This window comes from Coturnix japonica, chromosome 1 (assembly GCF_054131305.1).
Source record: "Coturnix japonica strain WE chromosome 1, WE-NBRP24, whole genome shotgun sequence".
Lineage (NCBI taxonomy): Eukaryota > Metazoa > Chordata > Aves > Galliformes > Phasianidae > Coturnix > Coturnix japonica.
In genome coordinates, this window is record NC_140663.1 from 43,997,065 (window position 1) to 44,023,852 (window position 26,788).

General features: G+C 42.9%; 1 protein-coding gene across 3 annotated transcripts in view; it reads right to left on the reverse strand.

Moving 5' to 3' along the window:
* The window catches only part of GRIN2B (glutamate ionotropic receptor NMDA type subunit 2B), a 211,939-nt gene that overhangs the window by 116,475 nt on the left and 68,676 nt on the right, over positions 1-26,788 (reverse strand). For all 3 annotated transcript variants that reach the window (XM_032444362.2, XM_032444365.2, XM_032444367.2), the window contains exon 4: positions 11,815-12,413. In XM_032444362.2, coding sequence (XP_032300253.2) covers positions 11,815-12,413 — 599 coding nt within the window. The remainder of the gene's footprint in view (positions 1-11,814; positions 12,414-26,788) is intronic.

Consider the following 26,788-nt stretch of genomic DNA (forward strand, 5'->3'; position numbering starts at 1 on the left):
TCCTTCTTCACTCCTTGTTGTCCTGTCCCATCATAAATTACTGTCCTGCTCCCATCTCCTTCCTCCCTCTCTCTCCCTTCCTCTCCCTGGTGATCTGTGAGAAGCAAGAAAGATTCCTGGGCTAGAAATTAACATATTAATGAAGAAAGAGCCTTGAAGAAGGGTAAAGAGATGGGGAGAAACAAAGATGCGAGGCAGGCAGAACAAAATAACAAAGGGAAGATATAATGAAGAAGGGGCACAGAACCAACGCACAAAGAGAAAAAAAAAAAAATGCCTTTCTCAGGAACTTCAAACACTTCCACGGGAAGAAGAGATGAAAGAGAGGAAAGAGAAGAGGTGGGAAGAATGGGATGGTTCTTCTGTTTTAAAATAAGATTTAATAATTCTGTAGAAGAGAATCACCTACGGAAGGAAGGATGAGTGAGATGGAGGATGGAAATGAGGGAGGGACACAGGGGAGTAACAGAAACACAAAGGGGACATGACTGATAGCAAGAACAGTGGGCTCATCCCTGGCAGTTTGCAAATCGCAACAATGGATTCATGGATACATCAGTACAATTTTAGAGCTTTGCCTATGGGTTACTTTCTTCCATACAACACTGTTCTCTCCTTCCACACATACTCATGCAAGCCTGCCACAAAATTACACTGGAAAAGCAGAAAATATCAATTAACAAGGACTGCTGTTGATCTGGCAGGCTCACGAGTCCCACTCGCAGCTCCTCTCAGTGCTCTCTCAGGCAAACAGTGGGAAACCTTCTAGAACAAGTATGCTGAGGAGGAAGTCACAAAATTGTTGCCTACTCCCCATTTACATCTTTGGTTAGATGCACTGCAGATAACTATGTTCTAAATTTGATCATGCACCCACAGCCCCACATCTCCTTTCTTCTGGGACACAATGCTTTTTATGATGGTAAGAGGAGAAAGACCAAGAACCAGTTTTTACTCAGCCATCTCCATGTGGTACTCTTTCTTTCCTGAGGCTTAGAAAAGCTTCCAGCATAATCCTCTGTCATAAGCATTACAAATTTCTATGGCTGCTTTCCCTTGACTTCTCCTCACACTACAACTAAAGGCTAGAGGAACTTGATGATGTAGGTATCCCCACTGACCACCTTCAGCCAAAGCCAAGGTTGTAACATCCATACAGCCCCTCAGCTTTTGGCGGTGAAAAAGTTCCACTGAGTTGTGGAAATGGAAAGGTAGAACATAATCCACACAAAGAAATAAAGGTTGGTGCCACACTCACAGCCCTCCCAGATGAGTAGCCTGCATGTCCTATGCAAATGCCATAAAACTAAGCCCAGTGATGCTTCTCATTCCCCAAGTGTTCCTCCTACTGCAATACCTCTCTACGAGTCTTCTCTGCCTTTCTGCCAGTGGTGATCTGCTTCTGCTCTACTGACTGATGGCTGCAATAAAGATTTCAGAGCTGCTGCAGTTGAGCACCAAGGTGTAAGATGCTTTCTCCATGATTTGCACGGTTCCACAAGTGGGTGGCAAAAAGACAGGTAACTGGCAACAGCACAAACTGCCTGATCCCTCACAGAAAATGATAGATGTCTCTTACTCCAGTCCTTTATGGCTAATCCTACACCACAAAGACTACATGCCCTATGCCCTCCATACTGGCTTACATGGTACTGTTAGTGCCATCCACTGTTGGGAGTGACATGCTCTTGTCATTCAGTTACCTCACTGCCAAACTTTCTTGTTAAGCAATTTCATGGAACTATAATAAGCTATCCCAAATCAATTTCACAGCATTGCTAAGCTTGTGCCTCCATCAATTCAAACCTGAGCTTTCCATGAAAAATTGTTTGGAGAAATAAATACTAATCAGTATATTATTTTTAGTAAACTTCTCACTCTAGCCAGTCAAAATGAAGCCTTTCCCCAAACTAGCACCCTTCCACAGCAATGAGAGAAACCACCTTGGCACCATCTTCAAGGTGCTTGTTTCATCTGACCAGAGTTCTCACACTGGCAAAAGGCAAGGCCTCTTCCTTACAGCTACAAAACCAAAATAAATCTGCAAGTAGAGCTCCCTCCAGCCATCTCAACTTCATTTCTCATGGAAAAGGAAACTGAGTAAAGGATCACAGAACACGAAGAACCCTGAATGACTGGTCCTGCAGCAACACCTGAATTTGGGTAAGTCAAGGGCTGGAGAAGCCAGAATCCCCTGCTTCCCCCAGAACAAATTCTTGACTAGAATACATGGGAGACACACTGAAAAGTAGTTGCTAGATGTCCAGATTTATTCAGAGGCTCTAAGCATTTGTACTTTGCACCTCAAAGTGTTCATAGTCCCTAGGTGATACTGAAGAGCATTCCTTCATGACTTAATCTCTCACTCTTCTTAACTCTCACCACGCCATGCATCACTGCTTAGATGCAGAAGGTAAGCATAAGCATCTTCAAGAAGAGGGTGGAAAGCATTTCTTGCAGCAGTCTGCATTTGAGGTACCTCATGTCACTCTCAGGGCTTAATCCGTAAATGCCACATCATTTTAAAAAGGGAGGGTGCTATAAACAGCATCCTTTTGGTGGTACCATCTTTTATTTATGGCATCTGTTGCCTGTGTGACTGCATCCTCCCAGGGGTTCACTGAAATCAACCTTTTTCAGCTGGTTCTAGTTATCAGCATCTACACCCAGTAAAGAGCAGTCTTGTTGGACTTCCTCAAGAAGCCCAGGGCTGAGTTTCCAGGGAAAACAAGCAGATAAAGAGTGTAGGATCTGGATGCATCTGGATATGTTATAGTCTTATGAAGAAGACGGTCTCCGAAAGCACGTATCATCTGCTGGTAAAGCTGCCAATCTCTTCCCTGAAACCACTTCTGGAACTGCTGGCTGCCTGCTTCACACAGGCACATGAGAAGCATGTGTGCCACTGTTGCTAATCTCCTGTGCTTATTAAACAACCCCATTGTCTTGGCTAAATTCCACTTCCAGCAATTTCATTTTGCCAGCTGAAATGCTTCTTGCAGCACCAGTGAGGTACGACATTCATCTCTGCTTCCTACTACGTGCTGTTAAACTTTTCCTCTATGTCATCCCAGAGATGGCTGAATTTTAGTGGTGAATTAAGCTGACCCTTTCTACCTTGTAAAGTGCTTTGGAATTGCAGATAAAAGATACTACAGCCTGCCATAAATAAATGTAAGATGCTGACACTGCTACTGGAGGTAGCCATCTTGCTGAAAAATGATTTCATTTGTAACACTAATATTACAGGCAACAACACTGGGCAAGACACAGAAAACTCATTTCCATCTCGTTTTAATACTGCTTCAGAAGACACAGAGCAGAAGTCAGCATGCAGCCATTTGTGTGTTTTTAACCCCTTTCAGGCCACAAGGATCTGTGGGCTTTCAGCCCTGTGCAGGAGGTTTTCTTCCACATCACCACATGCTCAGGGTGCGTCTTCTCATCTGATTACCTGCCATCTAACCAGATCCTCCTGAAGACCAACCCAAATCTGTTTTTCAAGCATTTTCCATGGTGTGTTTCTGTAGAGAGGAGCACTAATCACCTTACAATTCTTTGCTCAATCACGACAGGTGCAGAGACCTGTTAAGTGTGATATAGCAAGCTCAGAAATCTCTCCACAGGAGTGGAAAAGAGTTTTCTTTGTGGGAAGAGGGCTGGCAGCATTCAACCTGATTGATCATTTCAAGGGCACTACGGTTATAGTTTAATATTCATTTCATATTAAGATGCTTGCAGGCTTGAGTGGGGACGTTTTATTACTTAAATCAGGAGAGAATATGCTGTACGAATGATAGAGCAAGCAGAGGACTGGACAAGCTGACAGGTCTCTGCCATTTCTAGTTTCTTCCTTCCTATTTCATTCACATTTAAGCATTTTAAATACCACATTTCTAGGTTATCCATCATCCAAATAATTCACAAAATATAGTATAAACATACTGAAATACACAAAAACATCGCTATGGTAACATAGATCACCTTCAAATGCTTATATTAGTTTCAAAATCTATTTTTTTTAAACCTTGACAGATCAGGCATTCCTTAACTAACATTACACATATATCTGAAGTGCAGCAAGCTCTGACTTCCTCAGAGACAACAACAAAAAACCCCATTGCTGGATAAATATTTGAAAGCAGAATAAATGCATTATCTCACACTTTCACAACTCAAAATTAGGTGAACAGATATTTACTTTTGCTCCAATTTTCAAAAAAATTTACCAAGAATTAAAAATAAAACTCGCCACATGAAATAAAATGTGTTCTTAAAATTATAGTTGTCTGAAAATAGGGTGGTGCAGAGGGCTGTGAGCTACTGAGAGATCTAGATTCTGTACTGTTAACAGGTGTTTGAAGCCACCATTCCATTTGGTCTATTTGAGATCAGAATTCAGCTGTCCCACAGATATGCAAATACTTGTCTCCCCAAAATTTGGATGCAAGACTCGAGCACACCCTCCAAGCAACGATTCTGAGAGGAATTTCAGCACTGCATCCCATCAATAGCACTCTAAGCCTCAATTCAGAAAAGCACTTAACTGCGAGCTTAGCCTGAAACGTGCACAGTGCTTTCGTAGGCTGAGCACATGCGGCAAAGACCACTTCAACCACTGCTGAGTTGCAGGTGCCTCCGGATGGGAACACAGCAGCTCTTCACAGCACCACCACACAGCGGTATAGGGCAGAAAGGGGAGAAGAATATCTCGCCTAAAGTCAAACTGCAGGGATGGCTTAAAGACTGCAGAATGTCACAAATGAATCTCAGCTCAGCGGCACCAGTGTTAATACCTTGTCTCTTGAACAAGAAGGGCAACCTGATTTAATTTTTCTTTTATTTGTGGATTTCTGCCACAGATGAGCACTGCTCCAACCCCCAGATCAGAGCCACTAGGAGGCGTGCCAGGCTGGTGCCTTGTCACACCGCATTGGGAACCCGAACTGCATCAAAGGGATGAGAAAGCTGCTGCTCCGGAGTTGCACAGGGAGCCATAGCAACGCAGTAGATCCTATTTTTAAAAACTTGAAAGATAGTAAGAACATTAAGTCTGAGGGGAAAAAAAAAAAAAAAAAAAGCTGAAGGAAAAAAGAAGTGTCTCTATCAGAAAAAAAAGAAAAAGCACATTCCTTACAGCATTCAGTAATGAAACCATAAATGGCTCGCCATCCATTTTTGCAGGTGTGCACATCCAGAGTCCAAAATACCCAGAGCCACAACACAGCAGTACCCGAAGGAAGGCAGCTGTTTCTCACCTCCCCACCTCCGATCTGCTAACACAAGTTTTCAAATCCCCTGGGGCACTTCGGACCCATAGGACCCTGGCTGCACATTGTGATGAGGAAAGATCCCAAACCACAGCCCAAGATGGGTTTGTGCTTCCACACCACTTCTTTCAGCTCCACCACAGAGGATTTTCATTCGTCCTTTAAGAAGAGTGCAGAGAGGCCGAGCGCACAAGTTACAGCATATTGTGACCAGCAAGCGAAGTTGCCACAGTATTAGCACTAATTGGACTTGGCTACAGAGCAGGAGATGTCTCAGAGGGCTGGAAGCAGAACATGGACATTTTCCCATCTGGAAACTGATGGCGCATACTGAAATTCACTCCCAGCTGGTGGATTTTGGAGGCCTTTACAAAAGAAGCTGTCTTCTAATCAAAAGATAGCCCTTGCCTAAAGCCTATCACTTCATTTGAATTCTCCCACCCTATTTTAATTGCATAGAGAATTATACATCCAGCTGTCCACACAGAGAGAGCATCTCCTCTCTCCCTCACAGAAAGCCTTGCTCTGCAAGACTAAGGTATCCTGCACCATCTCAGGAATAAACATTTTTGCTGCCCCCCTTCACTCCATCATATAATCCCTTCCAGAAGGCAGGGGTTTTCAGTCTCCTATCAGCACACCACGTTGGCTTGATGCTGCAGCCCTCTAGCAAGGCATCCAACAGGGGCTATGAAGTGGTGACTACATGAGCAACAGAGAACAAGGTGACATCCAACAGGAGACATGAGAAGGGAGACAGGCCCCATCGGAGGTGAAAGGCACTGCTCAGCCCTGGCCTCCAGATGCTGCTGGAACCATGACAGGAACATGCAGATTTCAACAGCAGGGATTTTTAATCTATCATCAGCGCTCACTCCATGTCCTGCCAGCCAATACTAGCCTGACAGCAACCGGATACACTGACCAGCAGGAGCGTAACAAGCTGCTAACAAGATGCTGGCTTAAAGGCTCTGAAAGGTCAAAAGTTACACATTTTCCCTCATCCACCAAGTTCTGAAAAGGGCAATTTTCACATCTGTGGGAACACGCCATTTATCTCTTCTCTCTCCTCCTTTGAGGAGTGAAGAAGTGAGCACTAGCACTATGCCTCCCAATGCTGGAGCAGCGTGGGGTTTAAGGGCTGAATCAGGGCTTCCCAGACAGCTGGCAAACAGCCCCACAGGCAGCAAGACTTCAGGGCTAGCCAGTGCTTCTAGCTGCTAGCACAGTGTTCATTTGTCTGTCCTAAAGATAGAGGACAATGACACAAATACTGAGCTGTGGGAAGGTGCGCCTCACTTGGATGTGAGACAACCTCCAAAACAGTAGCTGCAAATGACACACAGTGATCCTCGTGTCTGACATGGCAGGCAACAGCTATTGCAACCACAGAACAAAAGGCAGGACGGTGGGCTAGGAGCAGCCCAGGAAGGGAAGGAAGCTTCTGACTGGAAAATATCCTCAGCACCAAATTAGGCACAGCAGGTCCAGAGTGATATCTGGACAGCACCTTTCAGATATAGAAATAATTATGGTCGTGGATCTACAGGGGACCAATATATCCATACAATCCTGCTGCAAGTACTTCCTCTACTTTCACATTCAGCTGTTCCAAGTCCTAGCACTTCCTAACTACCCGCTAGGGGAACACGGCCCTCTGAGAACAGAGCTTGCCCTTGGTGTCCCAGGAAAAACTTTCCATCCGTTCCTCAGAGGCTCTTTTGCATTTCATAAACTCAGAGAATGGCATTAGTTGGAAGGGACTTCAAAGATCATCTAGTTTCAACCACACTGCCACAGACAGGGTTGCCAGCCACTAGATTGGGTTGATCAGGGCCCCATCCAGTCTGGCCTTTCTTAACCGTCTGGAATGAAAAGCTCCAGATGAAAGCCGGTATTTCCCCCAGGCTGGAAGTATCATGTCCAAAAAATGCACCAAACTAGCTTGCCAGCTGTTTTCATATTTGAGGAATCTGAAGCGCAGAATTGAACCTACCTTTGTTCCCCTCTTAATGTATTTCTTTGCAAAGGCAGTATAATTCCACATTTGTATTTTCATTCCAAAGCAAATGCTTCACTGCGCTTTTTATTAAAATGAAATCTGGTGTGTGCAGCCTGGTGTTAAATGAGAGACTATTAAAGCCAATCAGTGGAGAACTCATTAGTAACCCTACAACAACAAACTAGTAGTTATGGCCCAGCATTCACAAGCAGCCATGACAACCAGTAGGAAGAACCTAGGTCTTGTTGAAGGCTATAATAAAAGCATAATTTGCGTAGCCCAACAACTGAATATCCATACAAAACGGCTGTGCTTCTATTCCTCAAATGACATGTGCCAGAAAACATTTTCTTTTATCATGACTCATCCCTGAATATATCTCTCAAGAACGCTCCCATCATTTAGTTATTTCTTCCCATTTCTAAAATATAATGAGAAGCACCCATCCTGAGCTCAAGGAAATCTGTCCCATCAATTAAAATAACAAAATATGCAGAAGGCTGCCTCTGAACACATCCTCCTCTGCCCACTCACTCCTTAGCAGCCACGCTGAAGAGAGAGTAGATGAGCTCTGCAGTATGCCTCGAAGGTTAGTAACTCCACTTGGAAGGGCCAAGAGGGAAGAATTCCAAATCTGAGCATCAGTGTAGAGGAAAATCATGTTAGAAACTCCTTCTCAGTCTCCAGAATCATGTGGCAGAAGAAAGTAGGGAGCAGAGTGATTTGCTGAACGCTCAGGAGAAGACTGGTTATCAAGATAACTACAGATTCAGTAGATTGGAATTTTTAAACCATATAGCTTTCTGGAACACTGCAGGAATAAACAAACAGATACTTATTAAAATAATAATAATAATAAAACAAAGAATTAAAGAGTGTAATTGAACTGGAAAACAGTATTTGGATAGTTGAATTCTGTATGATCACCTAAGCCTATTAACAGCATAAATTGAAATAAATCCCTCACTAATGGAAAACTTTCTCAAGAATCCTTCAAATCTTTCAGAAAGAAAAATAACAATTATTGTAGAACAAACTTTCCTGATGGTATTATGGTTCTACTAGTTAGCAGGCTCATTTTCTAGGACAAAATCTGCAAATTCACACTTCTGCAGTTCAAATCTAACACAAAGGAGTACCAGCTTCAAGACGGACAAGGAACAGTTGCTATGAGACCATTATTAGCATGAGGAGATCCACACTGAACACCTACATTGGTGAGAAATGACATTTAGATAACAGACCATCCCAATTCTTTTTATTCCTGTAGCCATACTTCAAGCAAAGCTTTCTCTGTGCAAGTACTTAGAAAACCAAAAAAAGTGCTAATGAAATAGCAGGTAAAATCATGGAGAAATGTCCATGCAATGGTAGGACCGTTTGATTTTAGCTGCATCCAGAACTACTGCAAAAGGGAAAGAGATTTAGAAAGGATTCTAAATCAGAAATTGGGAAATGACAAATTCACAGCCTTAGCGTATACAGTGCTTTAGCTGAAGTACACATTTTTTATTATGATTATTTTTTAGTTGTATGTGTCACTGTCCAATTAATAAAATGGATAGATTCCTTTGCTGCCTTCCAGCAATGGATTTGAAGCAAATCAGACCACCTTGGATTAGCCTCAGGAGTTTCTGAAACCCCAGCTATGTGGTGATGTATTATCTGAGGTCACACACACTTTGCAGTCTCCCCAGACATCAAACCCACACACATACATTTCTCTATTCTGTGTAGGCATGCGGAGGGGGAACTGTAAGCTGCAGATGGCTGAATATAGTATTGCCAGGTCTGGGCCATGTCTAAAATTAGTTTTCCAGAACCTTCAGTCCAGCCCAAAGAATAAGAGGACAGGTTTAAAGCTTAGCAAATAGTAAATTACAGTGAGTTCAACAAGACTTGAAAGTATGAACACGGATTACATCCATGAACCTCCACAGGTAGCAAGGAAAACTCACATCTTCATCTTTGCTTTCTTCCCACTTCCCTCTCCTCTGCTTCCTCCTGCCTATATCCCAGGCTGTAAGGCTGAGCTTGAAGCTAATCACATTTCTAGATCTTTGGATTTGCAAAGACAGATGCTGATTTTGGACACCACTAGCTTTAATATGCCAAAAGGTGTCTGAAAGTAATTGCATGTAAAAAGCCCAAGCACTTAACTCACTGGAATTCATGCTGTTCAGCCATCTCTCTCAAAGATACAGACAGGGTACAAACATTTGCAGGAGGAAGAACTCCCATACTTGCAGATCACAGGTCAGTGTTGTGCAACGCAAAGCGATTATTTACATTGTGGCTGCAGAACCAACTTCCACACAGTATAGTGATTGCTGCAGGCACCTGAACTAGCTCAGAGATCTACGCATAGGCAGAATGGAGCTTGGCATGGACTAACTGACTTGGCTTTTGGGAGAGACTGGTGCCAGTGTCCAAACTAAGGTGGGTATATCCACATGTACCCACAGTCATTCTCTTAAATGTTATACCCAGAGTGGACAAGGGAGAAGGAACAACATGATTTGGGCCACAAAGGAAAGAAGAAATATAATACTTTCCAAACTGACAAGAGTTGCTTCAGTGTGGGATGCCCATGCTCCAGGGCATATCTACACTGCACAACAGTGCTGTCATATTTAGAGATTTGAGTGTTTCTGAGATGGTGCCTCCTATCTAACACCAAGAAGAGCTTTGCAGAGATCTGCTGGGTCATACATAGCATAGCATAGCTATAAGGTATGATGCTATGCATCAGCTAATTAGCAGAAGGTCTCTGCAGAACACAGCATCTCACAGCAGGAGACAACATGTTGTTTTCTAAAGAAATGCTGAAAAGTCACAACATGCTCTCCCCTTTAGAATCTCTACTCACTTAAAAAAACAACCTGCCTTTATGTGACTCCCAATAGCTTCATATGTATTAAGTATATTTTTTTCCTGTTTAATCATTCAGGTGATGACTCAACAGAGCAGCAGAAAACACCCTTTTTCACTACGCCTGGCTGGAATGGAAACTGATAAATGCACTGGGCATTTTTGGTGATTCAATGGCTTGCAGACAACAAAAAGCCAGTGTACAGAAGAGGAAAACACAACAGTGACACCTGCTAATATGTCAGTAGATCACAGAGACAAAGAAAGAGCAGAAAGCATCATGGACAACCTTGCAGATCAAAGAGAAGACTTTCATTTCAGCCCCCAGCTTTCAGGCAATACAAAATTGCATTCTGCCTTTCAATCCACCAGTCCCTCTATCTGCCTAATACGATTTGTAGTGAGAGGTCACAGCACACAAGACAATCCATCACATTTACAGTATTCCATGATTCATCATGACAAATGAACAAAGATGCTGTGTTCTCTGCAGCCACTTCTCATGACAACTACTACCTGGATTCTCCATCTCATACTGCAAAGGAATCAACCTGCTCCAGGATATTATATGGAGAACACTGGAGAATGACAGCTGAGCAGGTCAGAGGGCACATGGCTAATTGCAGATACTGCACCTCCCAGCTCTTCCCATGTCTAATTATCCGGGTTGCTTAGCTACACACTAAAATTCTAGCTGGGATGATAAAGGAAGATCTAGTAATCAGAGTGCTGTCCTAGAAGCTGTTCCACCACAGGCATCCTCTATGACCTTAAACAGGCATCTTAAGGCTGTTTCTGAAGAACATCTGAAACTGGATCAGACAATCAGATACTTATTCAAATTGCTTTTCCATGTTTAATTTAATCTCCTGATGGAGATGCCTAGGCTCTCTATTCAGTGTGCACAAGAGAGAATGAGATCCAAAACAGTCAGCAGACAGTCACCAATGAGATGCCAACGAGCAGGATGATAACATAAGTCCCTTTTCTTTGAAGTAAATCAGATGCTTAAGATGCCCGAGGGCTTTAAATGCCTCCAGGATAAAGCAGGAGTTTAACAGAATTGTTGGTCTTAACTCTCTCCAGATCTAGTTCTCCAGACCTGTCCACACTTCCTTCTCTACTCTGATTCAGAGGTAGCAGAAAGCAGAAGGACACTCAGTATTTAGACAACAGGTGTCATGGAAACTTTCCAGTTGGGTTACATAACCATCACCTATGAAGGAACACCCACTTAAGCATTGCTGGTTCCTGGAACAGAACGTGGGCCCTTCTAGATTTAAATACAACAATCCCCAATACTTGCACTAAGAACCCACATGCCACCTACGAACCCATTCGTGTACAGACTCTCCAAGGAGTTCAACACTGTAATAAGAGCAAATCTGTTGTACATCTAAGGGCACACTAAGATTTTTGCACCATGTCTTCACTGTGCCTTTGTTTTGTGCTGTCTTCCTCCTCATATGATACGGATGCTTTCCAAAGGAGTGACAGTAGTGACATTCAAGGCTCACAGCAACACAAGTGCCACCACCAGCACAACACCCTTGGCCAGGTTCCTAGCCAACACAGGCCATGGCATTGAAGCAATGGACTACCAAAAATTATGGTGGTCAGAGATTCTTTGCAACCCCTCTTTTGTAAGGCTAGCCCATCCCTTCTCCTTACCTGTTGAGCATGTTGGACTGGTAAATCCTTTTCTCCTGGGTGTTGTAACAGCTGCTCTTGGGCTCAGGGATGAAGCTGTGTTCAGACAGCATATCAGAAGCAGCAGTGGTGATTATGGCTATTCCATCCCTCACTCTAGCAGGAAGACCGTAGTCCCATTCATCATATGAGACAGAGATGAGCCCGGTGGGGAACTCAGATGGCACTGTGTCTGTATCCCCTGCCACCAGGCTGGGCACGATCCACGTGTAACCATAGCCTGTCAGACCCACAGAGTTGGCCACCTCAAAAATGTAGGTGGCCTCTTCCTTGGTGCAGTAGAGGAGGATAACAGGGCTTTGGAGCTTTTTGAGCTGGTTCTGGATCTTTGAGTCTCCATCATCCAGGGACATGTCCAACAGGAGGACCTCCTCCAGTTCCCAACCCACAAAGCTGTGCTCAATGGTACTGCGGATCTTGTTGACAAAGTCCTGGTAACCAGGGAAGTAAGTAGTGACAATGGAGAAGATGTACCAGTCATATTCTTCCATGATGTTGAGCATGACTGAAGCTTGCTGTTCTATTGATGGGCCAAACTGGAAGAACATGGATGACTCATCCTAGAATAGGAAGTCAAAGAGAAAGAGAAAACAAGAATAGGTCAAAGTAAATAGACAATGTTCCTAGTCAATTCATTGAGCACGGAGGGGGAGGTATACAGTTAGAATCTTGCACTTCATGTCTTGGCCACATTTTAAGGATTTTTAACAAAGTGAAGCAAGTGGGAAGGAAGTAAAAGCCTTTTTATGACCAGCTGTCCTTAATTTATTTTTAAAAGCACGTTGCTGAAATTACTTACATGTTTCAAATGTTAGGCATGATTTGAACAGATAGAGAACAAGTGGTGCACAAATGAGGCCAGAAAGAGAATACATGCAAAATAGACTATGTTTGAACAAATTAACAGCTTTAATACCAGGATTATCACAACACTGTATGTAGGATAAAGAGGACACAAGGCAGATTTTTGTTTGTTTGTTTAAATTAATTTATTTTTTAGTTTGGGACAGTACTCCAGCTTAATTCCCAAACTGAAGTATTTATACCTCAGTATGTTTTATATCTAAATCATCCAGGGTTTTGTTTATGTCATATTTTATACAAGTGTTCATTCATTGCCTTCTACCATATCATCTGTTTAAAAACCAAAATGTGCACCATTTTATAACTTTCAAGACTCCAAAGGCACAGATAATCTTTTCAGTGGCATAGTGTAAGCCTTTTTCATCTTAAGTTTTCACAAGATACCATCATTTCAATATTTGAAAGACTCAGTAAAATCCAAATCCCTGCTTTTGCCAAGTCTTGATGGAAAGGAACGGAAAAAAAAAAATATTTCCTAATATGCTCTTGTACAATATGATCTCTGTCAATTAAAACCAACTGCAAACTCCCACTAATTTTTACAGGATAGGATATGATCAGAAACAATAGAGGCCAAATTACTGTTATCTTTCTGCAGAGATTCACATCACAATAAGGAAGTTCTCCAAATCCAATCACCACATCTAAAGACATAACAACAGCCCCACCTTCTTCCCTGCCAGAAAAGCTGAACCAGAAATCCAAAAAGAAGTAGTCAAGAGTTTTAGATTAGGGGAACTCCTTGTGTAAACACCCCAAAAATGTTACCTCAAGACATTCCCAGCTGTAACACTATAATGTGATGAAAAAGTTTGCAAGCTAGACTGCAGCAAGTGAGGATAAGCCCAAATGCAGCAGCCATGAACACAGAAACAAAGGAAGAAGCCTGCTCACCCATAGAAGACCTCAAGCACACAGGGATCTCCAGCAAGCTACCCTTGCCTCCACTGCCAGCCCTTACATGAAATCTGGGAAGGGCTGGATACTGGCTCCATGCCTTCCAGTCACTCAGTTACATTGTTTGCAGCTGAGCTTCCCAGGGTTGGCCCCGCCTTCCCACCAGGGTGCTCAGTCACTGTTTCAAGAGTTTCACAACACCAGCTTTCTACCAAATTCACTCTCTGACAGTTTGGCAGGTAAATCTGGTTTTCCATGATGGTGTCAGTTAATCAGGTGTCCATCCGTTCATCCATCCCTCCTTTAGTCATGCTTTTTATTACCTATTGCTATTTTTTCTATCTGTAAAAATATGCTAAGTCTCAGCAACTCCAGGAAAAAAAAAAAAACCAAAACAAAACAAATCTCTGATTTTCCAACCAGCCTTGTTTCTTTTTCCTGAACTTCCAGAGGGTTACATCCTATTCAAAGTTTTTGCTCTCAGATCCCCAAGCCTTTCCTATGAGTTCTGGTGATTAAACTCTATTCACTTCCCCCACACACTTGTGAAAGTACTCTTATGGCTGTTCTTCACTCACTAGAAAAATAAACGTACACAAAAAGAAAAGAGAGAAAAGAAAGAGAAAAGGAAATTGGAGACAGGAGCAGCAACTGCGCCTCGCATTCTGTGGAAAACAGTTCAAGTTTTCTGATCACTGGAATTCACACCTCTCCCCTCCTACAATTGTGCTCAGGAAAAATAAGCAAATAAGTAAAGAGATACAGTTTATCTTTGAAGCTTACAGAGACAATCAGGAAAGCCAGATGAAAGATTAAATAACTGTCACAGCACTTGCCTGATATTGAAGACAGCCTGAACAAGCATCTTCAATACCCTTCATTGCACTGTGCCTTTACAAGCCACCTGTAGCAAACTGATTGCTACACTGTGAGTGATAACTATGTTTTTTATATATTAATTCAACAAAAGCTTTTCTATTTTTATGCATAGGAATCTCTGCATCGACAGCTAGTTGCCATAGTTTCAATCAGAGAGGCTAAGAGTTGAAGGACCTGGCTACTGAATTACAGAAAGATTTGACACACAGGATCTAGAAATCTGGATGCTTTCCTTGGTGATCAAGAAGGGACATGAGATGGTAAATCCAATAGTTATTTCAAGGCAGAACACTCAGGACATGCACTCAGAGGCGTTACTAGATGTGGTAGCAAGGTGCAGGAGGTACTGCCATCCCTGTGATTCAAAACCCCATCAGACGCTCCAGCTAAAGCACATGCTGACAGTTCATTCTACATGAGTGCACAGCACAGTTGAAGGAAATTCACTCCCAAACACTCAGGCAGAAAATTCAGCACTCCTCACTAACCAGAGCACAGCAGAGCATCAAATATCAATACACAAAATAGGCAGCTTTCCTACAATCCAACTTAACAATTCACCTCTACCAAGAAATACATACATCCCTCCTCAGATCAAAGAGCACGAACCATTTGGCCGTTCATGTGATAACTGCTATTACGCAACTGCCTGTGTCTTTATTACAGAAGCTCCAAGAAGATGCAACTTCTATTCAAAATGAAAGCATTCAGGAGGTGCAAGCCAGCCCAGATTTTGGCTTGGCAAGATATTTTTGGCACTTAATCACCCCAATACTTGGGCTAGCCAAATATTCTTCATTCCCTAACCAACTCAGCACTCAGAAGACAACAAGAAAAAGAGGGGTGATGAAGGAAGGACATACAACAGTGTGGAAGAAAGTGTTCCTCTCACAATAAATCAGGAGAAGTGCTGATGGAGCTCAATGAGATTCTCAGTGAGTGCATTTTAGGAGGGGGAAAAAAAAAAACCAAACAAGAAAAATGACTTCTCTCATTTTTTACCACACATAATGGAAAAAATGGGAAAAAGACAAGGTACCTGAACTGACAGAGAACCACGGGGCTATCAGAGCAGGAATTTGAGCTCACTGTAGTATTGCGGTGAAAGACTTTAGATCAGGAGGCAGACCTACATTTTTTTATCTAAAGGTTCATTAGTGCTTTATTAGTTTAAAATAAAAAAAGAATGCTTTGTCTCTCCAGGCATTTAAATTTTCAGAAAGCACCGCAAGCTCCTATTTTAATACTGCAGAAATTTCATACTTCACCCTCCCCTTTTTCACCTTGGAGCAGCCCAAACGTGATTCACCACTGCTACTAAAAGACATATTTAAGTTTGGGATAGGGGTAGCTTGAGTTAGAAGAGGTTCCTTATGCTGTGCATCACCCAGGTGAATTACAATCCCATGACTACCTGAAAAAGGCTGAAACAGCCCTTCACCTGTAAACTTGGGCTCCCTGTAGCGAGCTGTTTCAAGAGAAAATTAAGATGCGGGTGTCCCTCACCCAGTCTGGGGGAAGAGAGGCTCCATTACAGGATCTCAGTGCCTCCAGAGATCCTGCTACTCCCCCACTGTCTCCCTGTGAGGTCAGGGAGCTGCAGTTTGCAAAGCAGAGCTGGAGGAGGAGCTGATCAATTGACACAGCACCACTCCCCAGCTGACAGATGGCTTCCCACAGAAAATCTGCTCAAGTTTGCCGCTGCTGGGACAAGTACTGCCTCCCCCTCCAGAGTGTTTAACCCCTTAGGGTAGGAGGCTGGATTGCACTCTGTGCAAAGACACTCATCAAGAGGACTGCTCTTGGAGACGGTTCCTACATGTCAGGAGCATGTGTTTGCTTTTCATATTTGGATATACATATATTCTTTTATTAATAATTTTAATTTATTATTATTATTATATTAATTTAATAATAATATATGAGTTAATAATAATAATAATAATAATAATAATAATTTCTCCAAAATGCCCTGGGCTATCTTTGCACAGGTGCAAAAGAAATTTTTTTTTTTTTTGCTGCTCTGGGCGTTGCTCCCTTGTGCTAGGCTTCAAGAAACATCAGTATACCTTAATGGCAGGGGTTGGAACTAAATGATTTTTAAGGTGCCTTCCAACCCAAGCCATTATATGATTTTACAATTCTATACCTAACCCCATTTGCTGATGTACTAATAAGGATTCTGCATAGCAATAATTTATTGACCAGGGTCAGCCCAGTTCTTCCTTTCCAGGGCCCCAGTTATGATCCTCATGACTCAGGCCACTATCCCTTTCCAAAACTCTGTTCTCATTTTCCTGATTTAGAAGAAAAGCTGTTCGTGTGTCTTTAGTACTGTCTTGATTTGCAAAATTCCTCCATGACCTACAGACAAATCACATAGAACTGCATCTTGTTTAGACTCCAGCCCTGCCTACCACAGATTTTGTAGGAGCAAAAAGGAGTAAGCAAGAACCAAATAACTTCTGGGAAAACACAGACCTTAATTTCCCTTCCTTCTTTGCTTGAAAATTGAGACACAAATGTGTACCTACTTGTCACAGTCCTGGTGGGATACCTGATTCACTGGGAGTTTTATTGTTCGTGATGGAAAATGCTGCAACAGTTCAAAGTCTTATAATTAAATTTTCTATATTTCTGAGTCCGTTTGTTATAACAAATCTGACAGGAAATCAGAATCTTTGTTGCTTAAGTGTTCATTTACTTTTGTTTATTCTTACCGCAAATGCATCACTGCCTCAGGCTAGCCTGGAGACAGAATCTTCTGCTTATTTGTTTTTTCTCCTCACATTTAATTTTTTTTATTTAGTTTTCAACAACTCAATACAATAAAACTCTCTTTTTAATACCGTGTGCTGCCTCACCCCGTGAGTCCTTTCCTTGAGTGCTTGCAGCAGGGTGTGTGAGAACACAATGACACAATGCCCCCATGGAGGGACGGGGTGCTGGAACAGCATCTCTGCATCCAACACACACATACACACGTCCACAAAAACACATACTCACAACAAAACCTACTCAAAGTAAAGTTGCAGCATGTTAGAATGTGTCATTTGTTGATGTCACTCTTTTAGTTGATGTCACTCTTTTAGTTGATACTATTTAGTGGGATTTCAAAACTCTCCTGTCTTACTGCAATAGATTCCCTGGGCTGTTACTGATATTGGCTTATGCAGCAGATGGAGCAGATGACCTCGTGCAATCCTTTCCCAGTGCTCTGATTCTCAGATGAGCAAATCATTTTTGGTGTAAATCTTCAGAGCTGCTCTGGGAACGTGCTGTCAATGGGAAGTCTGAATTTGTTAGATGCTAAATGTGGTTTATATAACCACATTATTTGTCAGTTCCCTCACTTGTTCTAGTAATAACTACAGAATGCTCTGTCCTTATTAGACGGAAGGACAAATCTCAAAGATGGTATTATAGAGAAGTGATTATAAAAGCTGGTGGATGGCTAAAAAAGAGAAACACTTTTCTGTGTCCCCACTGATGGAAAGGCAGGCAGGACAGCATGGACATTGTGCACCCATGTGGCTGGCATACAAGTCAACATACTAAAAGACATCACAAGAAAGAGAAAGAAAAATTAAGGTTGTTATAGCTGGAAAAAGAATGTTTCAGGGACAGACAACACAAAACAAGAGGAAACCAGGCTTCACTCTTTCCACTGCTGACACGACGATCTGAAACTTGTCATGGCAAAAACAAAGCCCAGACTGACATGATATCAGGAAGTCTTGACAGGCTGAATGCTGTTCAGAACCAGTTACAACGTGACTAATTAGTACATGGCTGTAAGAACCCTTTATTACAGGTGAGCATTCTGCTGTCATGTTCCCTGTGAGGGGGGGCTTTCAAGTTGCCAAGAAAAAGGTCTGCAGCACTAAGGAGAATGGTTACTGACTCTCTAGGACTTCTCTGGCAGCAGTCATCCCTTGGGGTTGCTGAGAATTACTGCACTAAGAAATCTAGAGTTGCTAGTGAAGCTCAGTTTTGATACCTTGATAACGGGTAACCAAGATTCACATGTATAGTGACATTAACTGTATACTTAAGTATCATCATATACACAGCTTCCAATCATGATTTGGGCATTAATCTCTTAGTAATAGTGAAAACTGGTTTGCTGCCAAACTCTAGCCCAGGGACAACTGTGCAAGTACTCTAGGATCCAAGTAGCTCCTGAAAGCCATAATAAAAAGGTTTTTGATTAAGGATGACTCAAGGGCTGAAAACAGCTAAGTTTCTCTTTACTACATGCAGTTCGTAAAAAAACAAGAGAGTCAAGCAGATAAGGATCATTGCCCAGTGTATACAGTTCTAAAAAACCCCCAAAGGTTGTTTGCCAAAGGTGGGAGGTCCATTATCTATGAATCTTATACACATTCACTGGCCAAAGCAGACCAGGAAATGATGGTATTCCACACCAGCTTCTCAGAGCATCACATATGGATGCCAGCACTTTTCCACAGAGGAGAGATATCAGTTAGCAAGCTGCCAGGATAAACAATTTTCACACTGGGCCTGTCGCCTTTCCATTTTCACCTCTGTATGTGTGTGCTTCCTCATTTGATGAGCTTACATATAAGGGATTAAACCACTGGTCATTCTGGAGAGATTACCCTTATGCCACATAACTACCACACTAGGCAGTACAGGCCTAGTTCCCTGTCTCTCAGCTCAGCCAAGACCACTAATTGGCTTAATATCCTGATATGGCTGACCCATAACAGTTAGAGGAAAGTCAGACTGCCCCATTACTCATCCATCCAATTACATCATGGTGTTTGCCTAGGGATTCTTTTCTGGCTGCCTTACCCTCCAGACTAAGGACTGAATTTTGACTGCAAGCTGAATGGTATGTCATTGGTATAGCCATATCAATCAATAGAAGCCATAAAACTATTCAGCACTCTTAAAAAAGTCCAGTCACAGTATTTGGCAAGATGTCATTGAATAAATTTTGCAAATGAACTATCTGAGATGAAATACTATTTCTTTTTATCATTTCTAAATTAGCTGCTCTTCCATTTCATCAAATATTCCTTTGGTCTCTTATTATGAGCAAACCTGATTATGAGCTGAACTTCCAAAGGTTCACAGAGTCTATTTAGATAAGCCCTGAAAGTTCAGCCATGTGCCCAATGCCATCTGAGCCTCTCAGGAGAGGAAGGTCTCCTCTCACAGCAGCCCAGCTGTGTACTATACCCAGAATGTGCCTGTGAAGGCCTTTGTTCCTCTTATCAATCATGACATACCAATGCTTTCCTTTCTTGCAAATTCTGCAATGCTTATTTAGGCAGTAATGTTTAGTGGGAAAATCTGTTGGTTCCTCTGTGTCCTCACAAGTAGCACCTGGAACACTGATGATGCCAAAGTCTACCCAGCCTTTATGGATAGTGAAGTCAGCTGTGCCCATGCTCTGAACTGGATGCACCACGGCCAAAGTAGTCATTATAAGGCAAAGTTGACCAGGACTTAATCTTTTCTTAGAGATTGTCATTGTTAAGCATTTTTTATCATTTTTAGGATCCAAAAGATTTTACACACCCTTTGGTTCAGAGCTGGCTTGCCTCCGTTAGGTCAGAGTACAGTGTGAGCAAGCAGTTGAAAGTAAAGCTTGTGTAGATGTGCCCTTCGGTCTCCTTATGCTGTGGAGCAGTAGAAAGCTTCAGCCTTTATAAAATGGAGGCAAAATCAAGAGGGGAGATCTGACTAGATTACAGAGACTACACATTTCCCATTGCCCCATACCTAGCTACCTCTTCTTCAGGAGAGACATAAAGAGACATAATCAAGATCAAGGCTCTAAACCTTAAAAAGAGGGGGAGAGAGAGAGAGAGAGAGAGAGAGAGAGAACAAGAGTTCCAGCCCCCACCGCTTTGGTTCCAGTTCAGAACCAGTGTTTCCCTAGCAACCACACACACGTAATATAGCCACGGCCATAAGCTCCTTAGAGCTGATTCTGGATGCTGGCAGCCACAGAGGATGGCATTGCATTGCTCCCTGCAGTACTGCACAGGGTATGGCATGTCCACTGGTGTCAAAGTTGTTACAGCTGGGGCTGGGCATTGTTACCTCCATCCACCCACCTCACTTTCTCTGGTAGCCTGCTGGGACTACAGAGATGCTCAGAAAGAGGAGTCCTGACAGAATACCCACATGGACCTCTTGTGCTGAGTGACCAATGGGAGCCTGCAGCGACTTCTTAGGGATGTTCATCTATGTGGTTGTTCTTTCACTGTCTTTGAGGTAAGGAAATGGGCAGTTTTTGAGGGTCCTTGGAGATAAGATCTCGGGTAAGATAGTACCCTTTTTCTTCTTACTCCACTCTAACCCACATAACCAGGAAGAGCTCTGATCCCTCTCAAAAGCGATAAAGGCCAATCAACACCTTCACTTCCCCCCAGCACAGAGAGGGTGTGATCTAAGGCTTCAGAGTTAGGAGACTGCAGGACTCTGAAGCACTCCACCCCAAATCTACAGACAAAGAAAAGACACTGCCTCTTCCTTGCAGAAATCAAGACAACCCTTCATTGTTCTGCACACACAGGCCTCCTCCTCCAGGTAGTTCTTGACTGCCTCTATGCTTCTTAGCACCATTTTCCACCATGGTGGGAAAGGGACATAAGGAGTATGTATGCTCCTTTGAGTCCGTGTTACTATTTCCCTTTATTCATGCACTATTCTTACCTGGGAAATTAATCCCACACATACAGCAAGGTTTATTTGGTTAGCCATGGCCATTGGCTTCCTGCCTTGAGACTGCCCTGAGAGTCAGGAAGAAGGGAAGCTGGACTCCGAGTCCACCTTTTCTCTTACTTAGCCTGGAAGTAATCATTCAGCCATTTCATACAGCATCTTGAGATGGTGAGGATCTACTCTACTCTTCATTGCATGCTCCAGATTAGATCCTATCACTTTGGTAAGGAGGTGCTGCTGGCTCAGAGCACACCTCCTCCCTGCCCTGAACTGCCCCCAACATGACTCACTCCAGCTCACTCCAACCTGTGTTTTACACCAGTGGCTGGAATGTCAAACCCAGCGTGCACAAGGCAAACAAACAAATAAACAAACAACAACAGAACAGCAGCTCAGTATGTTGTGTTTTAAGAGGGTTTTTATCACCTTCCTCATGCTGCCAAGATAGTATAAAAAGAGCCTGGGCATAACATGAAGAAACGGTACCCTGGTCCATTTTAGTTCAGACATACTGCTGGTAAGCAGCTGCTTCACTAGCTCATCATGCATGTCTGCAGCAGGAAACAAGAAGCCCTGAGACAGCTCTAAGGCATCCATGCATCAGCACTGAGTGGACACTCCACCTCATACCCAGTACAAAAGGAGAGCTAACTAGTTCTAATCCTGGCCTGCACTGCCCCAGCGATAGTCTTTCTGTTTTGTTTTTTTTTTTTTATCTAGATGAGGACTCTCTAATAGAATCATAGAATAATTAAGGTTGGAATGATCACTAAGATCATCTAGTCCAACCACCAGCCCATCACCACCATACCACTAAACCATGTTGCTCAATGCAACATCTATTTTTTTCTTGAAAACTTCTGGGGACGGTGACTCCACCACCTTCCTGGGCAGCCTCTAAGCCTAAAAAGATGAACAAGAAGTAAATTCCTGAACCATAGGGCCTGGACTCTGAATTCAAACCCTGTTTCAAAAAGCAACAGTATCACTAAAGTGCATTATAAGAATTCTTACCCTAACAAGCAATATGCATTTCAATATGCAAGCCTCATTTGTAATGCTTGAAGGCCTGATCCCCATCAGCACAGGTTGTGGCTAGAGCTATTTACCTCTTGTGCTCTAGGATGGATGAAAGCATGGTAGCACCTATCTTCTTCCTATCTAGTTCTCCTTCCTAGTCATCCAGTGAGCAGTATCTGTGACAGAAATCTGCTGTCATGCCTGTCTTGCTCACCTAATTGATTCACAAAGTTTTAAACAATTATTGATTCTCCTCCTACCCACTGTGTAGACTTTAAGACCAATAAAGCACATGGAGTTATTTACAAAGATATTAGAAAGGAAAGAATCTCCCTCCCTAAATGTTCTGCTTGAGCTACCATCTATTAAGTCTCAGAACTTCACTGGGAGGCTTCCTACAGCTTTTCAGACAAATACATGAAGTCCCCTGCATGCTCAAACATCCATCCAAACATTTGCAGGATGTTCTGCCAGATTCACATCTGCTGAATTACTGCTTCCTATTATTTTGTTTTGGGATCACAGATCTTTAGTTCCTTTTCTTGGTCCTGATGATTAACAACTATTTGCCATACACCTTGCTGTTATGAGAGTGAGACAAATTGTCACAAACCAGCTATTTTAGGAAAACCCATTTCTGAACTCCAGTGAATTGGAATTTCATTATTTGTAAAGAAGTGGATCACAGGACATCTGCAGAGGTAAAGCTTGCAATCTCCTCACAGTTCCAGGAACACTTCATGTTCACAGTTGCTACAGTGATTGGTGCTGGAAGGGTCATTTTATCTATCTCCATGCTCCAAGCAGATGAACATTGACACACTTCATAGTTCAGTGAAGAGGATTTAACGAGGGAATCGGTCCATCTGACTTTGCAATAAGGACGCTGTGAGTTTCAGTTCTGCATTTCTCTTTTTCTTTTCTCTTGGGCGGCAAACGTCAACGAGCTCGTTTCCAGTCAGCTTAACTCTGTGCCAGAGCGCACGTAATTGAATCAAATCACAGAATCATAGAATCACCAAGGTTGGAAAAGACCTACAAGATCACCCAGTCCAACCATCCACCCATCACCAATATTTCTCACTAAACCATGTCCCTCAGCACAATGTCCAAACGTTTCTTGAACATCTCCAGGGTCAGTGACTCCACCACCTCCCTGACAGCCCATCCCACTGCCTGACCACTCTTTCAGAGAAGCAGTATTTCCTAATGTCCAACCTGAACCTCCCCTGGTGCAGCTTGAAGCCATTCCCTCTAGTCCTATCACCAGTTACGCAAGAGAAGAGGCTCACCACAACCTCCCTTCAGGTGGTTATAGAGAGCAATAAGGTCTCCCCTGAGCCTCCTCTTCTCCAGACTGAACAATCCCAGCTCCTTCAGCCGCTCCTCATAAGGCCTGTGCTCCAGACCCCTCACCAGCTTTGTTGCCCTGACTTACCAACATGTTAATAGAAGGTGCAACCTATATATTCCATGCATTTGACAAAACACAAAGGCAGCAGCATAATAAATGAGGTGCTTCTTTTGCACATTAAGTTTTTCTATTTATATTAGTTTTTGTACTTTAAACAAAACCGAGGCTGGTCTTCAACTGCCATATCTTTTTCTAGATCACACATGCACACAAGGCAATGAGGTTTCTGTTGAAGTTCAGCACAGCAGAGAAAAGGATTGATGGAACAGCAAAAGAATTTGCCTCTGCTGACCATTAATAATAAAAGTAACAAAAGCATCTGTGAGAATAAAAGCCAGGGTGAGACGTGTAAAGTATAGAAGTAATTCTTTGACTGATTCAAAGGCAAAGTCAATGCATCTTGTTTTCCTGCGTCTCCTGTTGTCTGTCCCCTTTCTTAACGACACACTCCAGCACAACAGGGGAGTGGGAAGTAGATGGAAGCATCAGCAGGAGCTACAGTAAGCTGGGGAGAAACAAGCTATTCAGTTTGAACATTGCCCGGCTAGGGCTTGTGATAAAAGATGAACAAATAAGATACAAGAAGGGAAAGAAAAAGCTATATCCAGCAGTGCACATCCTGCAAGAGAAGAGCCATTGGCTGTGATGCTTTGTCTCTTCCTTCCACTTTGTCTCTTTCTGTCTCATTATTTCCCACTGTCCTGTACAGAGGCTGCCTCCAGGTTCTCTAGTGCATGTAGGTATAAAGAGAGAGGGAAACACGGGCACATGCACGTAGGCAACTCACATGCATGATAGCTCCAGATAGGCAAACTGCCTCATCTCCAGTGTGCCTGTTCTACTCCAACTCAGGCCAGCAGCGCCTGGAGAGGATTACCATTTGACAGCGATTCCTATGAAATGAGGTGATGGCGCAGTCTAGCCTTATTGAGAATCAGCATCTACATCACCGCACAGGCATTCACCATTAATTAAGCCTCTGGTTAGTACTGTCAGAGAGAAGCCAAGGATTACGCAGGCTGCTTCACTACACAGCCTGGCCACACCCCGGTTTAATGCTTTTAAACTATGAGGAAAAGGATCACAGACATGCATTTAATAGACCTTATTCTACCCAACAAAGTACTGTTCTTCAGGACTCATCTTTTATGGGTATCTCCCTTCTGAGACTCCTGCATGTTATGAAGAAGTGCCTTTTCTCCTTTTCATGCAAAACCTCTTAAGTACTGTAGCTTCCTGAGAACTGTTCTGCTGAAAACCCTTTCTCTCAGGTCTGGTGGCTAGTGCAAGAAACTCAACCTCTTCATTATCTTGATGGACACAGAATGTGTACATCCGTACACTATGCATCCATCTGCACTGGGCAGGAGCTTGCATCAGCAGCTGTGCACCCTTCATCTCAGAGGACATCCTTCTCTTCTATGTGATAAGAGTGGAAGAAACAAAAAAGTATGTATATTCATCATCTTGGAACCAGCATATAGCATGAGAGATATCAATCCAGTGCTCTACAGCTGATTTGGTGTGTCCAAGCTACTGTTGGTCCAGTAATGGCCAACTAAACATAAGCCAGCAGTGTGCCCAGGTGGCCAAGAAGACCAATGGCAGCCTGGCCTGGATCAGAAGTAGCGTGGCCAGTAGAACCAGGAAATTGATTGCTCCCACTGGTGAAAACACAGCTCGGTTATTGTGTTCAGTTTGGGTCCCTCACTACAAGAAATGAATATTGAGTTGATCAATTATGTGCAGAGGAGTGCAGCAAAGCTGGTGAGAGGGCTAGAAAACAAGACATGAAAAGTGGCTGAGGAAACTAGCATTGTTCACTTTGCAGAAGGTGAAGTTTAAGGGAGACCTCATCTCTCTCTACAACTATGTGAAGGAAGGTTGCAGTAAACTCAGATGCTTTTCTCAGGTAACAAGTAATAAGTTGATAGTTTCAAGTTGCAGTAGTGTAGGCTTAGATTAGATATCAGGAAGAGTTTTTTCACATAGAGAGGGGTCAAGCATTAGAACAGGCTGCCCAGGCAAGTGGTGGAGTTCCCATCTTTGGAGGTATTTAAGATATTTAGCAGCTGGGGACATGGTTTGGTGATGGACTTGTAGCACTAGGTGAATGGTTAAACTTGATGACGTGAAGGACCTTTTCCAACCTAAACAGTTCTATGATTTTATTCTCAGAGCTGCTAATAGATCTCTTTCTTCTATCACTCAGCAGGCTAATCCCACTAACTTCAAAGTCTAATCTTCTCTATAGGTGGACGTGAGTGTGGTCAGCCTCCCCGTGCATGCAGCTGTAGGTTATAAATACAGCCTCTGTATTTGTCAGTGGGAAAATGCTGATATTCCTCATCAGCCTTCTTTCCTGTAGAATCTCTCATTCTAGTACATTCCTAGGATATCCAAAGAAGGAAGAAAATGTAACATTTTTATGCATTTGCATGCTTTAAAACACACGTACTCCATCCACATATAGATGGCTGAGAGTCCTAAGTCTCCTTTATGAGGGGCACAAGTTCCCCTTCAGTTCCTCCTGCTGTGTGAGACTTTGCACAGCCCATTACATATTCTCCTACTTCACTGCTATGCAGCAAGCAAATTCTTGGGTCCTCAGAAGACTTTTACTTCACTCCATTAGCACCAGCATGTCTGTTTCAGAAGATATAAATGCTACAAGCACTCCTGGCTTTGGACTCAGTCCTTTTTAGGTCTCCTCTGAACAGGGCAGTTTACTTCTTTATGCAAGGTCAGTTGTATGAGTTGGACATCAACAGAGAAAGACCTGTCCTCCAGGCACACTGACGACAACATTTTAAAAGCACAAAGCAATGCTGCCCAACAGTTTATCATCTAAAGTAAAGATGAACAATATTTCAGATAGAAACAGCAGGAAGACTACTCACAATCCCTCCTTCTGGGATGTGGACAAAAGATGCAAACCAGCCCCATTCAAGGTGAGTCTTGCTAAAGAACTTTTCAGGATTGTGAGTGGGCTGCCCTTTCCAGCCTACAGCTTGCACCAAACCACCACCTCAGAGTATAACAGCACTGTTCATTCCTTATGAACTCTGAAATTAGACTACTGCTTCTTGAAGCATCAGGAGATTTTGCTATAGCTTCTAGTTTCTCCCTGAAGTGTTCTACTCCAGGTATTAAATGGGC